Here is a 16,582-nt window from a genome sequence, read left to right as displayed (position 1 = left end):
TCAGGGGGAGCTGGAGGTGAAGGGTGCCTGGTCTAAGGTAGGTCAGCGGTCTAGAAAGCCCCCAGCAAGGGGTAAAGAGCCCGAGAAGCGGCCAGTCAGGCAGAGGGACGCCGAACAGTTTGGCCTTTGGGGCTCTTCAGGGGTGAAGCCACCAGCAGTCCCTGGCACCCCTTTAAGAATTACGGGGTGGAAACCCTGTGCTTAGGGGGTGCCATGTGCCCTGTAGGCGGGGACAGGCCGGCTGACGGCAGGGCAGGTAAGCTGCAGAAGCCTAACTGACCACTGTCCAGAAAGGGATTTCCTGCCACTGGTCCTCCTGGTGTTTGCCTGGTTTCTCATCGGGGTGTCTAGCTTTCCTCATGTGGACTTCCTTTCAACAGGTGTCCTTAGCTGTGTTCCCAAGGGACTCAGGGAGGGGGAGATGGCCTTGTTTTCCTGGCCCTGCCCTTGCTCCTTGCTGCATGGGGAGGTGAGGGGAGTGCACAGTGTCCTGACCCATCCCTCAGTGCCCTAGTCCTGGAGGGTTCCCGACAGCTCTCTGGTTTCCTACAGAGCCTGTGGCATTCCCAAGGACTTCCATGATGACATGGCCTGAGAGTGGCAGGGGAGAAAGCCTCGCTTGTCCCTGGGTCTTGAGGGCCACGGCCTGTTTCCTCAACCTCGGGGATGGGTTTGTCACAGGACTTTCTCTCTTTCTTTTGGTAGATATTTTGTTATCAAGGTGGGCAGGTTCCCTCTCCCCACTTTGCCGAGAGTGTTCATCACCATGGTTGTTAGGTTGTCACCGCGGTTGTTAGGTTGTCCATCACTGCGGTTGTTAGGTTGTCACCGCGGTTGTTAGGTTGTCCATCACTGCTGTTGTTAGGTTGTCTGTCACCGTGGTTGTTAGGTTGTCAGTCACCGTGGTTGTTGGGTTGTCACCATGGTTGTTAGGTTGTCTGTCACTGTGGTTGTACTCATACGCACGGCTGTCTGTTGCCCTCTTGTGGAGAGTGAGTGTGCCAAGCAGGCATTCCAGATGTGACAGGGCCCCTCCACCCTGGGGCAGTTCTTACCTGTAACAACCTGTCACCGCGGTTGTTAGGTTGTCTGTCACCGGTTGTTAGGTTGTCTGTCACCGGGTTGTTAGGTTGTCTGTCACCGTGGTTGTGAGGTTCACTCTCTGTTCTGTTGTGCTGCTGTGCTATGGGGTTTTGTTTGTCTCATCTCCGTCTCCTGGTGCTGGGACGGAGCCCAGGCCTTGGCGCATGCTGTGTGTGTGTCTACCGTTGCCTGATGGCCCTGCCCAGATTTATTCCTTATTGATTCAGCTTTTTTGATAAATAGGGGCCCTTTGTACCTTCTCTTCCTTTTTCTCTTTTCTTATCTTTTTAAAAGCTGCCTGACAGTTTTGACATCTAGGTCATCTATGGATCTGTTTCTGTGGACACTTCTCTCATACTGGGGTCGTATCTTCCTGTCCCTTTGCCCATGGGGATTTTTATTGTGCTGGGCTTCCTGTAGGACACACGATAGAAACTCAACCATCTGTTGCCCTCTTGTGGAAAGTGAGTGTGCCAAGCAGGCAGTCCAGGTGTGATGGGGTCCCTCCACCCTGGGGCAGGTCTTATCTGTATTTCAGTTCTGCCTTTAGTCCAAGAGCTGATCCCTTAGTGCTGACATGTAAATTTTATTCCTAACATTGGCCCCCAGATGTCTCAGGAGAGCTTCCAAAATATTGCCTAGGTCCCTCAATGAGACAAGACTTGAACTCCACGCGTGCTTCTCCTGCAGTGAAGAGAAAGAGAATTCCTGCCCAACTCCTTCAGCTTTCCATTGATTTGCTTGTTTCTTTAATGCCAAAGTAAACATTTTGGAGTCTCATTGGTTCTGTGCCACTCAAGAGCCGGCCAAGTATTTGAAGGCGTATTACATGTAGACTTGGGGGCCTCCCGACTCTGGGATTTCCTCCTCTCTACTCTGACAACTCTGGGCCTCACACTCCATTCTCCAGTCTTCACCCAACAGGCTGCTGAGTCCCCGGCCTCGGCCTGGATTGTCCTCAGGAGTTCCAGCGGGGCTCTCCCTCATGGCTCCCCCAGGGCTGGCCCCTCCTCTCTGCCTCTGCCTCGTTGCTCGGGAACCTTCAAGTAGTGGTTTTGAAGGGTTTTGCTGAGGCTCAGCAACAGCTGTCAGGAGGTCAGCCCAGCCCTGGCCACTGCACAGAGCTGAAGGGGAAGGGGCCACAGGGGAGCCAGCCAGCAAAGGAAGCACTCAGAGGCATTTTGCAGGAGCTCAAGACAGAGGGAGAGGGGCAGAGGAGAGAGAAAGGACGTCATCAGGGAGAAACTTGAACAGTCTTGCAGTGGCCCTGGGGCCTGCCCACAAGAAAGGGTTCTAAATGACCCTTGAGGATGCCTGGCCTGGTATAAGTCCATCCTGGGGCATCACTGTGGAGGCTATGGTGTTGGACTACCAGATGGTAGTCCTGGCACAAGGGCCAGGCTGTAGCCTGGTCACTCCTGGTCTCTCCCTGCTCACCTGAGGCTGTGAAAGGCCGCCAGGGTCTAACAGGGTTGGATCTGACCTTGAGCCTGGCCGGCTGTGGGAGGGCCATTTATAGGCCCCATTTCTAGCCCCAGCGTATGGAGTACAGCTGGTCGTGAGCTGGGAGGGGTGGGGAGTGGACAGGGGCGCCACCAACACCTGCCCTTTCTCCTAGCTCTGTGCTGTCTCCCTGCAGGTCAAGTGGATGATGTACTGGATCATATTCGCACTTTTCACCACGGCAGAGACATTCACAGATATCTTCCTGTGCTGGTAAGGACTCTGGGAATGGGGACATTTCCAGGACTGTTTTGCCTGGTGGGAGGCGGGAGGAGGGGAGGGAAGGGGAGTCAGGGCTGAAATCCAAACCTTGGTGCAGGTGCAGGCCTGTTAATTGGATTACTTTTGATGACGAGGTCTATAAAATTTGTTCTTCAAGTACATATTTATTGAATGACCTTCAAGAGCAGGTGTTGTCCAAGGTGCTAGGGATATGGGCAATACAGGCCCAGTTCCCCCAATTAATGCACTGGGTAGAGGATTTATATGTCGAAAGAAAAGAAAAAAGAAACAGGGGACGCAGTAGTGCCCACCTGTCACCCCAGCGGCTCCGGAGGCTGAGGTAGGAGGATTGCACTCTGCTACAAATGTCTTTTTGGTGGATATTTAATTTGGTTTCTATTTTATAAGCAATACAGCTATGCTTAGCAATGAAATAATTAAAAATCATCAGTTCTTTGCATTGATGTGTTGTATCTTAGGTGAAGGGGCTGTGAGTGGTGCCTAGTATCCTGTCTTTATGGTTAAAGGGCTGGGACGCACACACAAGTGAGAATATGTATTGAAAGGATCTAAATGGGGCCTGAGCAGCTCAAAAGCACTTCGCAATCTTGTCCCACAGGCCCTAATCTCGCAGCCTAGGCACGGGCTCTTAGGGTTGGCCATATACCATGAGGGCGTGGCTGTGGGAATCAGGTGCTCTTCCTCATAGCTACACAGAGGGGCTTCCTCTGACTATAAGCTCATGCAGAAGTTCCTCTTCCGGGCGTTCGGGCTGCACATTTGTTCACATGTTGTGTAGAGAAGCATACCAGCCAGGCATGGTGGTGCACGCCTGTAATCCCAGCCGCTAGGGAGGCTGAGGCAGGAGGACCACAAATTCCAGGCCAGCCTGGGCAATTTAGGGAGACCTCAAAATATAATTAGGGGGGCTGGGGCTGTGGCTCCGTGGTAGAGCACTCGCCTAGCATGTGTGAGGCCCTGGGTTCAATCCTCAGCACCACATATAAATAAAGGTATTGGGTGCAACTACAACTAAAAAATAAACATTTAAAAATATAGGGGCTGGGGTTGTGGCTCAGTGGTAGAGCGCTTGTCTAGCACTTGGAGGCCCTGGGTTCGATCCTCAGCACCACATAAAAATAAAATAAAGGTATTAAAAAAAAAAAACAAAAAAAAAGCAACTAAAATGAAAAAAATAAAACAAAACAAAAATATATATATATATATATATAACCTGTACACTCAGAAAAATGAAAAATTATTTCCCACCTGATTCAAATGTATGATGTCAAGATCATTGTATTGTCATATGTAACTAATTAAAACAAATTTTAAAATGGGGGAAAAAAATATATATATATATAAATAAAATTAGGGCTGAGGATGTGGCCCAGTGGTAAAGTGCCCCTGGTTCAATCTCATTAAAAAAACATAAAGCACAGGAGGCTTGCTCGCAGCTTCTTTGTAGACCCAGCCACCCCAAGACCGTCCATCTCAGCCATTGAGACAGGGCTGTGTGAGGCGCCCCAGGGCCTCTGTCCACTGTGCTTGCTGGGGTGCTGTGTAGAAGGGGGCATATGGAAGGCTGAGGGCTCCTGGAGGGCAGGTAAGGGAGTCTTCACACCTGTGATTGTGTTGCCCAGCACCGTACCCCTAAAGGTGCACTAGCAGGGGATGTTCTCACTTAGGAAAGGGTCAAGGGATGGGGTCTAGGGGTCGGATGGGAGGAGACTCTTCCTCCCACACTCCTGGGCCTTTGGCTTGGTTTTAGCTTTGTGCTGCCCGACCTACTTCTTTTACATAATAAATGAAAGAGTTGTAGCATTATAGGTGCCCCTGGGCTGCTGTGTGACCTGTGTGGTGCCTGAGCTCAGACTTACCGGCTCTCTCTGGGCCTGCAAAGACTGTTTTCCAAGGTTCCTCCATTGTTGATCACCAGGGCACTCCTGGGGAGGTGGTCAGGGGGAGGTGGGGGGTGGTCACAGGGGAGGTTGGGGGGGAGGTGGTCATGAGGGAGGTGGTCACGCTGTTCTTTCAAAGCTTCCTTTTTCTGGGCAAGAAACATGAAACAATCCTGCCAGGAAAGTGCCCCCTCATTGCTGAGGGAATATTCTGGAAGACCTTATAGAAAGCAGAGGGGTCGGGACCTTAGTGAGGAAAGGAGGAGAAGGTGGAGCTGCAGATTGGGGTGGGTATTCTGTGTGAGCAGAGCCTAAAGCGACTTGTTAGGAATTGTTCCTTTTTGGTGGTGTACACCTAGAATCCCAGCATCCTGGGAGGCTGAGGCAGGAGGATTGCAAGTTCAAGGCCAGCCTCAGCAACTTAGTAAGGCCCCGTCTCAAAATAAAATAAGGGGTGGGGTGTGGCTCAAGGGGGCTCCCCTACCTGAGCAGGTACCTGCGGAGGACTTACCTATCTGACCCCTCAGACTGTCACAGGTGACCCCAACATAGCATCATGTTTTGTTCAAATCAGGTGTGGTGAGCCGCAGAGACATGGAGATGACTGTCAGGAAGGAAGTCGTTAGTTATGCTCAGAGATCCCTAGAACAGGAGGAGGGCGTAAACCACCTGGAAACTGGAAGTCTAAAATAATTAGTGAAGAACAAAATACAAAGAATCAGAAATACATTTATGAAAGCGGAGCCCTGTACATCCAGTCCCCGTGGGTGCTAGAACAAGACCAAGGAAAGATGGCTCTGGAGGGTTATTTAAGGAGGACATCAAGGGCAGGGGCAAAGTTCCAAGGGTGAGTCTTGATTTGTGATGTCAGTCAGCAGGTTGATTGGCATCTCAGCAGGTCATATCCATCTCAGGTGCTGTGTGGGCCCCAGCAGAGCAGGATAGAAATTCACAGAGAGAATGTCCACTGGTCATTCCCAGACACCAGATGTTCCTATCCATTAGGCTCGATGTGCGGTGACCCACACGCAGCCCGTGGAGGGCTCGTGACCCAGGAGACTGAGCCATGGGTGCATGTGCGCAGGCCTTTCGTGGGCAGAGGAGGAGCTGGGACTGGCCTCCCCATGCGGGCTGAGGTGTCCACGTGCCCAGCCTGGAGTTGCTGGGAGCCTAATGGAGGCGCATCTTCTCATCTCCCCAGGTTCCCATTCTACTATGAACTGAAAATTGCATTTGTGGCCTGGCTGCTGTCCCCCTACACAAAAGGCTCCAGCCTCCTGTACAGGAAGTTCGTACACCCCACGCTGTCCTCGAAAGAGAAGGTAATGTGAACCCTGGGAGCGGAGGACGAGGACACGGTCAGCGCACCAGGTTGCAGGAGCCCCCTTGCTGGGTTTCTGGAGCCCCGATAAGCTTTTCCTACTAATCCCTTTTTAAATTGTTTCTGTAACACTTTGTTTTTTTAAAAAATTGTTTGCTTATTATTATTATTTAATTGTGCCATTCGTGGGGGACAGCGTAGAACTCAACACCTGGATGCGGTGTGCAATGATCAGCCAGGATGGTGAGCGTTTCCACCCCACCAAGCATTACTCAGCCTCTGAGCCTTTCGGCTCCTCTCCTGGCTCTTCCTAAAATATACCAGGGCCATTGTGAACTGCAGTCACCCCACCTGCCACAGAACAATAGCGTTTACTCCTACCTGTGCATCTGAACCCAGCAGCCTACTTGCCTCCACCCCAGTCTTTATCCTACATTCAGATGGCTGTGTTCAGCAGCCACCTATGAGGCAGATCATGAGGTACTTGTCTTCCTGTGTCTGACTTAGTTCACGTAACACACCGTCCTCCAGTTCCTCCACTTAGCTGCAACTGGGAGGACACATGTTTTTTTAAGGCTAAATAATATTCCATTGTGTACCACATTCTCTTTATTGATTCTTCCTAGATGAGCCTCTGGGTTTGTTCCATAGCTTAGCTTTTGTGAGCAACAAAATGAAGGACAGAAGCTATATGATCATCTCAACAGGTACAGGAAGAAGTGTTTGACAAGATCCCACATACCTTCATGGTACAAACTTCATCATGACAAAGGCCATCTAAGCAGACTTGCAGGCAGTGTCATATGAGTGGGGAAGGCTTCGAGCCTTTACGCTCAGATCCAGGACAAGAGAAGGGAGCCAGGTGGCCCCTGGAGGTGGAACACCTAAGGCCTGGTCAGAAACCCCGAGAGCCGACAGGCAGGAGGCAAGGCCATCCCTCGAAGGGAGAGGCGCTTCTGAAACCAGGAAGAGGCCCCGGGCTCCGAGTTGCTGGGGTCACAGGCCTGCGCCACTGCGCCCGGCTGATTTCTTTTTTTTTTTTTTTCAAGTATGATTTTGGACATGTTAGGAGTAGTGGTGAAATACTATACAGATGTTATTTATCATTATGGATTGTAACATATTTCCATCAATTAAAATGAGAAGTAAAACATCCATTGCAGTTCACTGCCCCCAGCTGAAGGCCCTCCCCTTGGCCGTGGTTGGCCCTCTCCTTCTGCAGATGGGATTTTAATGTAACTATTTACAATTTTACATGGAATCCTTTTTGAAAATACTTTTAAAACACAAGCTGGGAGTAGGGGGTGGTGTGCCACCCACACGTGGGAGATAGAGGCAGGAGGTTCCTGAGCCCAGGAGCTTGAGGCCCAGCCTCCAAGCAAAATCAAACCCCTTGACATGAGTAGCAGTATTTATGTTCTGAGGTCTCTGATGTGTTTGCACATGATACACGTCCACGTAGTCTCAACAGTGCCTGCCACCGTGGGACTGTCCCTTACCACTGCCCACACCGTCTCATCTTTTCCTGGGGAAGGTGATTCTGCAGTGGACATCACGAGGTGCACAGTGTGGTTCCTTCTCCATCTTGGAGTAAGATCCCAAGGGCAGGATTAGCGGGCCAAAGGAGTCCAATATTGTGTAATTCATCGGTTGTATTATTTTCTAATAGATCAGGCTCACACATCTGTAATCCTAGCAACTTGGGAGGCTGAGGCAGGAGGGTTGCAAGCTCAAGGCCAGCTTCAGCAACTTAGGGAGACCCTGCTTCAAAATAAAAAGTAAAAAGTGCTGGGGGTGTGACCCCGCTGGTTCAATTTTCAGGACAACAAAAATACAATAGGAGCCCCGTGGGTGGCTGGGAGCTGCTCCCCACAGCCTCTGGAGGTGGAGAGCCCTGTGCCCCCTCCTGGGGAACTCTGAGCGGAGGCCAGGCAGTGGCTGAACAGGCTGCTATGGAAGTTTCTGGAAGCTCTGTAGGAGTGGAGCACTGTTCCTCAGTTCCCTAACGGGGATTAGGGGAGTGGGTCCATCTGGACCTGGCCTCCAGTCCTGCTCCTCCTCCCCGTCCCCCAGCGCTGGGCCTCCCCTGCAGCCTGATTTCCAAGTGCAGGGCCCTGCCTCTCAAGAGCTGCTGAGTCACTTCTGGGGGATGGCAAGGTTAGAGGGCCGTGGAACGGGAATCCCGCTCCCTCTGAGCACAGAAACACTGCATGCTGGGCTTCGAGCCAGCCGGAGGCCAGGTGTCATCATCTGGCTGAGCTCTGAGATGAGCTCCTGAGCCTCAAGCAACCCAAAACCAGTCAAGAAACCAGTGCCACCCTTGGCTTTGTGTGGAGGAGACCTCAGCCGGTCCCTCACCTTTGCCTTGTTGAAGGGCACCAGCGCCTTCCTGGTTCTGCTTTTGCTCTGGAGTCTGTGAAACGGTCACCCTGGTCAACAAGTAGCAACTGTTTCCTTCTTCATCCTCACCCTCCTGTCCCCACACACGCGGCCACGCTGGCTCATAGACCTCAACAGAACAGCAGGACCCCAGGGCCACCTGCAGGGGTCAGCAGACCACACTTCCACCTACGAATCCAGCTCCGTGTGGTGCTTTACGGAATGACCTCGGCCAGGCCTATTGAGCCACGGATTCCGTGTCATGACTGTCCCCTTTCCCCAGGAGACTGTGGCGGCCTTGCAGCCATGGTCTGCAGGGTAGGGTGGGAGACTGCCCCAGCTTCTGGCCGTGGCTTCTGGAGCAGCCGCGTCCAGGAGGCAGGGGCTTCACAATCCTGGTCCCTGCTGGGCCAGCCCCGGGCCGGTCTCTGTCCACTCCCCGCCCCTCGCCCGTGTCCCTTTGGTCTGCACAGCCCACGGCGGTACCGGTGGCTCTTGGGCCAGTGAGAATCCCACGGGGAGCTACCAGCCTGGGAACTGGGAGGGCAGGAGATTGCCGCAGCTGCCTGCTCAGCGCACCGTCTTCCCTCTGACAGGAAATTGATGACTGCCTGGTCCAGGCGAAAGACAGGAGCTACGATGCCCTCGTGCACTTCGGGAAGCGCGGCTTGAACGTGGCAGCCACAGCCGCTGTCATGGCTGCTTCCAAGGTACCATGCTGCCCGCCACCTGGGCCCCAGCCCGCCCTGCTCCAAACAGGTGCCAGGTGGGGCAGGCTCAGGGTGTCAGGGCTCCTTGTCCTTCTGGGGTCCTTTGAGAATCTGACGAGTGAATCCCGCCATCTTTCATACCCACCACCTGTGTCCACACACAGGACTTGCACCGTACCCAGAGCCCTGAGGTCCCAGCCGGCCCCGGGGTAAGGGCCCTCACCTGCTGGGAGCTGGGGAGGCCTGGGGGCAGACAGGAGGGCACATCCCTCAGCTCCAGGTGCACAGGGTGCCACCTGGACTCCAGTCGACAGGTGCACAGACCACCTGAGCAAGGGGCGGTCTCCCCGCTCCTGTGGCCCAGCAAATGCAGGAGAAGGAGCCCAGGGTCCCAGGGTGAGCTGCGGGTCCCCACGTGAGGGGGATGGGCGAGCCTGGCAAGGAAGAATGTGGAGGAGCCCGTCCATGGGACGGCGATGTCACCCACGTGCCCCCCCCATCCTCATCAAGAGCCCTCTCTGCCCCTTCCTGGCTCCTTCTCTTCTTCACTGTCATTCCTCTTGGTCATTGTGTCAGCTGCTCTTCACGTCCTCAGACCTGAACAATTAATCCACCCAACATGTCCTCTAGGAGTAAATTTGGCATGTGGCCCCAGCGTCTCCGGGTGACAGCCCCTTCCTGGGAGCCCAGGTTGGGGCTCGAGGTCTGCCGTCAGCTGGCAGCGGGAGAAACAGCTGCTGTGTGTCGGGGGAGATGCGTGGATGGGAGGTGACTGTCTTAGCAGAGGGGTGCTCTGGTCTCCCATGGGGTGGGAGGGCTGGGGACGGGTGTGCAGCTGTGGGAGGGTGGAGACTGTGCTCCACGGGGTCTGCGTGCACGGCAGGATGAGGTGCCGAGTGCGGGCAGGATGGAGGTGCCGAGTGCGGGCAGGAGGGAGGTGAGAGTGTGGGCAGGTCTGAGGCTGAGTTGGCCGCGCCCCGTGCCAGGCAGAAGCACTGGCAGGTTCATGGGACTGGGCGCAGAGGCTGTGGCTCTTTAAAAGCACCTCTGCCTGAGGCCAAGGAGCTCTGCAGGCAGGCTGGGAGGAGAACCAAGGGTGGCCGTCCACAGGTGACCGGCTCCTTCTGTGACACAGACCGCAGGGAGACATCCACCGCACACAGCAGCCCCTGCAGGGCCCTGCCCGCCCTCCTGTTAAAGCTGCCCACACTGCCAACACGGTGAAAGAGCCCATGAGTGGCTTGCAAGGGGAGTTCTGGGCAGTGTCCCAAGGAGATCCGTCAGGACCCAGGAAGGCCCTGGATCCCCAGTGCAGCCGGCGTCGAAAGAAAAGAGAACAAGGAATCGCTACATTCTCAACACATTAGGAAGCCACAAAGCCCCTGCTGATCCTCCTCTCAGTCCTCTTCTAGTCTCTCGGAAGGAAGACGGGCCTGGCTGTGCTCAGTTCAGAGTGTGAACGTGGCGCAGTGTGGGGGCGTTGTAGGTCACTGGCCACCCAGCTTCATGTATGTAGGTTCTTTCCTGCTGGTGACTTCCACAGGACTGTCCTTTCAGGTCTGCCTCAAGCCGGAGTTGCCAGAGCCTTGTGCCACCCTGGATGGGTACTGCTGTCCCCAAACCGCCAGGGGGGTCCAGGGCCCACAGCTTCCCCAGCCAGGCACCTCCAACAGCTCATCTGGGACTCAGCTCTGGAGAGAAACCCTCTGGATCCTTCCAGGTGGACTGACGCAGAGGAGTCTGGTTCAGAGGAGAGTGTGCTCTGCTCTGTGGGAGCTTCACCGCTTCTCTACATGTGAATATCTGCAGAGAAGAAAATGTCTGTCTTCCAAAAACAAGGCCCTCTGCTTTTGAAACAGATGTGTACTTTAAAAAAAAAAAAAAACAAAGTAGTCAAATCCAAAAACTCATGGCGGCTGGGGTGCCCATCGATGCTTCCATAGCAACAGTGGATCATGCCAGGCAGGGTCAGAGGTCGGTGACTCACCAGCCAGTCCAAACCTGGCGTTCATGTCCAAACCACCTAGAAGCTTTGATTTATTTTGTAGTAGATTCTCAGATTGAGCTGAATGAGACTCTCAGGCTGTGCTCAGGTGCGTCTCTATTTTAACAAGTTCCCCAGGTGATTTTTAAGGGGCTGGCCCTGCACAGGTCGCAGAGCCAGGAGTTCAGGTGACTAGGGTGAAACGGCTCACTCTGCACCTTTCCTGGGACTCAGACTTAATTCCTTGAAGCATGAGGAGTGAGGGCAGTCGTGCGCGTGTGTGTGCGCACGCGTGTGTGTTTCCCCAAAACTTAATGGCAGTTGAGGAATGCGCACACATGCCAGCTAACTTTGGGGACATCACGTGTCAGCTGACTATGGGGACACTCAGAGGTTCATCAGAAGGTGCAGGCTCAGCGCACATCCCTGGCCTGTGAGCCTGCTGTGAGCCATAGGTACCGTCAGCATGTGTCCTCACTGACTGACCTGTCCCTGCACAGCGTGACTGTGCGGAGGACTGCAGACGCTGTCCAGGTGAGGCGTCCAGTCTCTCCCCTCTCCCTTTCCATCCTGCCACAGCTCCCAGCAGGACGCTACAAAGCCTAAGGAAAGATCAGGAGATCTTTTAAAATCATCATCATGCAAATATATTTCTTATTAATGCTAATATATCTTAGAACTGAAAAAACTAAAATGAAACAACTAGACACAGGGATCCCCCAGAACTGCTGACCCCTCCTGCGGGTCTGCATCCCCATCTGGGGGGATGCACCTCTGTCCAGGTGTCCTCTGCTGCTTGGCTGGCTCTGCTCCTGGCCCCTGACTCCACCAGGGGAAAAACTGAGTCCCAGGACTTTTCAGGACTAGAATTGAACATCTCTTTTTTAAAAATAACACTCTCTAGGGGGCTGGGTAGAGCACTTGCCTCGCACATGTGAGGCACTGGGCTTGATCCTCAGCACCACATAAAAACAAATAAATAAAACAGAGGCATTTTGTCCATCTACAACTAAAAAGACCCTTAAAAATAATGTTTTCTAAATTTATTTGTTCAGCAAAACACATTCTCATGTGAAAGGGAGACCCTGGGAGAACTAATGGAACAAGTTGCACAACTGTGAGTTCTCAGGCCACCTTATGCCCCTTGAAATCTGAACGGCACACTAGTCCCTTCCACCCACTCACTCTCAGACCTGGTGAGCAAACCTTGCTTTGATATGAAACTCGAAAGGTGATGTTGTTTAGCCCCTGAAGACCCTGACCCTAGAGCAGTAATGACAACACCAACCATTATAGTTGCCCACTGAGAGCGCTGCCCAGCAAGATCCGCATCCTCTCAATCAGGGACTCTTCTCCCACAGTGGGTGTCCAGGTGTCGGGTCCCCACCCCCAGGAGTCCCGTAGTTCCCTCCTATGGAACGTCAGTGTCTCGAGGTGAGGGACTCTGCCTTCCTCTTTGCTTCCTGCTTAGAACGTGAACAGCAACAGGACGATGCCTAGCTGCCTACCTCATCACACCTGGTCGAGGGCTCTGAACATACACTTCTTTGATCCCTTCTTTCCTGCTGTGTCCAATACGCCAGCCACATGCCACGTCTGGCTATTTAAATTGAAATTAATTAAACTAACCCTAAAATTTGATTCCTCAGTCACACTGCCCCCGTCTGGAGTCCTAAGTAGCCATGCTGGCTGGCACAGCGTATCACATTTCTATGCTGAAGGAAGTTCCACTGGGCAGGCCTGCCCCAGCCCTCTGTTAACACTCTTGGGTTCTCCTCCATCTTGTTTCCACCCTGGACCTGTAGCTGCTTTGGCTTTGGTAGGATACCCCCAACCCTTACCCATTGAGCTCTTGGGCCTCTCTTTATAAGGTTTGCCGGGAAAATGGAGAAGCTCAGCTGTCGCGCACCCATGCTGTGGCCCTCCGCCTCTCTGGTCCACCCAATGTGGCTCCACTCTTCAGACCTGCTTCCCAAGCTCAGGCGCTTTGCCTGCAATTATGGCCATCAGCCACCAGGGGGTGACCAAGCATCTAAACAGCCAGGCCAGAACCACCAGGAGATGAAGGATCGTTTTTTCTTCTAAAAAAAAAAAAAAAATTCTCAATTTGCCATAAAAGATAGTTACAGAATCGGGCTGAGGCTGTAGCTCCGTGGCAGAGCACTTGCCTGGCACGCATGAGGCCCTGGTTTCCATCCTTAGCACCACATAAAAATAAACAAAGCCATGCTGTCCATGAGGGACTATAATAAAAAAAAATGTTTTTAAATAGTTATAGAATAGTTTAACATAAATAGAAAAAAAAAGTCCCCTCCTTGCCTCCCTCCTGCCCCCACCTCTTATCCACCAGTGCTTTATCTAAACCTCTAGCTGAGTGAAGTGCTGCTTTTGAGCCACAAGCAGACTTTATTCTTGGGATCGGAGTCAGTCCAGAAGCACGTGCCCTGTGATTTGGGCTCCTGGCTGACCAGTTGATTCCTTGCCTTTGTTTTCTCTCTAGCAAAGAGCCACTGATTTTACTCCCCTGCCTCAGCCTCGCTTACTAGTCATTTCCAAGGAGGGAGAGAAAGCAAGGGCTGTGCCTCTCCAGGTGCCCGTGCCCTTTCTGTGTCCACCTGTGACTGCTGGATCTGTGGGCCTGGGCTCCTGTCTGCCCCTCCCTCAGGGGAAAGCTCCCCGGCGGCTATGCCAGCCCACATTGTGATAGCCCTTCTTGTTCAAGCGAGGAGTGTGGGACATGGGTTAATATTTAGGACTCACCACGGCAACCAGCATGCTCTGAGAGGTGTGGACAACCTGCAGAAGACACTTGGAGGGGCTGCCTGCCCTCCAGCCCCCGCCGTGCTCACACCCAGCTTCTCACCTCAGAGCCAGTCTCCGTGGGACCCAGGAGGCTCTTCCCGCTATCGCTCGCTCCCAACCTGAAAGACCTGGCCTTGCAGCCAGCCAAGCAGGAGGCCGGGGGCAGGAGCTATGGCCCAATGGACAGCCCCTCTGTTCTGTCAGCCTGGAGGGTTAGCCTGCTGAGGGCATTGGGGAAGAGGTTGGCCCAACCCACAAGGTCCAGAAGACAGCCTAAGGCTCTCACCAGGGGATGGTCTCTTGGCTGTGGGGCTTGGAACCCTCTGCCCTCCACACATGCCCGCTCCTCCCTGGCGCCTCCCCTGCATGGTGGACTCTCTGCCCCCCGCCCGCTCCTCCCCGATGACACATCTCATGCTTGTCCCTTCAGGAGCCATAAAACACCCGGCTCTCCTACAGGCTTCTCTGCCTGGGGCTTGAGCCTCAGCACCCTTAGTGGACACTCCCTAGTCCCAAGTCTGCCCAGCCCTGGGCCTGTCTTTCTGATGACCACGCAGTCACCATCTCTCAGGACCCCAAGCATCAGTCCTGGCTCGCCTTCCTTTGCAGCCCTTGGTACTTGCCCACAGCGCCGGCCCCTGTTCTCAGAATCGCCACTCTCACTACGCATAGAGCCGCTCTCCTGCCTGCCTTTGCCACGTTCTTCCTTCTGCTTCTCTGAAATCCTGCCCACGCCTCAAGGTCCTGTCTGCCCGCTAGAGCCTCCTATGCTCCCATGTGGAGCTGGGCTGTCACACCCTGGTCCTCTTCTGATGTGGTCACTTACGTTTCGTCCCGCCCACGTCCCTGAGAGGTGTTCAGTGAGTGCTGAGGGAATGGAGAGTCTCGCGTGTTCTTAACTGCCTCCCAAGGGTGGGCTTCGGGAACAGCAGACCCCGGGAAGGGGCCACCCCTCCTCCTCTGGTGTCCCGTGAGCCTCCACTCTGCCACGGGGATGGCATGGTACCTGCGGTGGAGCAGTTCTGAGCCAGTGCACAGCAACCTCCTGAGGGCAGGGCTCATGGCCAGTGCTGCAGAAGGGCCACCTGTTAGGCTCCTGCTCCTGGGTGAGATGGCCCTCCCAGGCTGGTCACGACCTCTTCACTGTGGAACAGAATGACACCAGCCAAGCACTGGCCCTGGGCAGCTGCACGCAGATTTGGGTGGGGAGGCCATTTCCACTCTGGTCCCCTCCCATGTGCCCTGGCCTCCTGGCTGGGCTTTCCCTATCAGGGCTCCTCCTCCAGCTCGACTGCCCCAGGTGGAGGGTCCCTGGAGACACCTGCCATCTGCCCATGGAGAAGGAAGGCAAAGGGGTGCTGCTGTTCAGGAAGGGCTTCAGCTGCCAGAGCCACAGCCTCTGCTTAGGGAAGCAGTAGAGCTGGGCTCCTCGGCAGGGTCTCCCAGCTCTACCTGCTGAGGTTCCCAGCCGGGGTCCCACGCACTACCCCACCCACCTGAGCAGAGCCCTGAGGGACCACCACCCGCCAGTGAGGGTCTCAGAGTCGGCCACAGCCAGGCTCTGCAGGGTGGGCTCCAGCCTCTGACCATCCTCTGTCAAACCCCTAAGGAGCTCGGAGGGTACATTGTACCCCAGGGCTGCCAGCCAGGGTGCCAGCCAGGGCCACCAGTCAGGGCTGCCAGCCAGGGCCGCCACACAGGCTCCCAACCCGAGGCAAACATGGCAGCAATTAGATGCTAGTTAAAGAACTTGGACCCCATGCCGTGTTTCCATAAGATGCTTCCCTTTCCGTGAAGCTCTCTCCTGTGGAAAGACGTTGGAACACGCGTGACCACAGCTGCACTTGCCACTAGGGATGGATGTTTTGTCCTGTGGATGTCTGTCCTGTCCTCTCTCCCTTCTCACTGTCCACTCACTAACCCCCTGGGCCTTTGCTCTAGGGCGGCTGGGCCAGGTAGAGCGTCCAGCCAGATGCCCATCTTGATAGTCATGTGTGCAGATCCCTCCAGGTGGTCTTGATACCGTCACTGCCCATCACTGGGCACTACCAGTAGACCCTGGCCCTTAGTGCTGCCCTGACTCCTTGCTTCTCCCTCTCTGGGGCTCTGTGGGCACCCCACTCACACTGCCCCACCAGCCTTGAGGGTTTGGTTTGCCTGCTGTCCGTCACCAAGGGCACCTCCCAGAGGGAGCTCGGGAAATCCAGTCCTTCTTCTCCGTGTCCACGTGCCAGCTGCAAACTGAGGGGAAAGAGGAGGAAGCCCTTGGGCCAGTCCTCCGTGTGTGCGGCCTTAAGTGTCCAGAAGGTTCTGACTGTTCTAACATCTGCTTTCAATACCCGCCCACTGTTCACCTCCCTGCCCCTGCCAGGGATGTGTTCAGGTTCTGGTCAAAGAACACACCTTGCCACCGAAGCCCGGTTTTCCATTCCTATCCCGCGACCCGCACCAGGGCCTCCTCTTCCAGGTGGGCCCACACAGTGTCCTGAAGGTGCCTTGGGCTTCCCATGCTCACACCCTGGCCCTGCCCATCTACCTGTGCAGAGGCCTCCACTGATGAGCCAGCAGTGTGACCTCCCCACCCCCCGCCCTGTCACGTGTTGCTGTCCTTATTCCTGGCCCACACCTAGCTAGAGCTGACCTCCTTGGGCAGACCCCATGTCCCCCACCCCACCCC

At 54.5% G+C, this 16,582-nt stretch overlaps 1 protein-coding gene across 8 annotated transcripts in view; it reads left to right on the top strand.

Moving 5' to 3' along the window:
* Positions 1 to 16,582, top strand: part of Reep1 (receptor accessory protein 1) — an 83,656-nt gene that overhangs the window by 49,283 nt on the left and 17,791 nt on the right. For all 8 annotated transcript variants that reach the window (XM_077791958.1, XM_026409467.2, XM_026409468.2 and 5 more), the window contains 3 exons: positions 2,723 to 2,799; positions 5,911 to 6,031; positions 9,006 to 9,119. In XM_077791958.1, coding sequence (XP_077648084.1) covers positions 2,723 to 2,799; positions 5,911 to 6,031; positions 9,006 to 9,119 — 312 coding nt within the window. The remainder of the gene's footprint in view (positions 1 to 2,722; positions 2,800 to 5,910; positions 6,032 to 9,005; positions 9,120 to 16,582) is intronic.

The sequence above is a fragment of the Urocitellus parryii genome, chromosome 12 (assembly GCF_045843805.1).
Source record: "Urocitellus parryii isolate mUroPar1 chromosome 12, mUroPar1.hap1, whole genome shotgun sequence".
Lineage (NCBI taxonomy): Eukaryota > Metazoa > Chordata > Mammalia > Rodentia > Sciuridae > Urocitellus > Urocitellus parryii.
The sequence above is the reverse complement of the archived record's forward strand: the minus strand, read 5'-3'. Positions and strand labels throughout refer to the sequence as shown.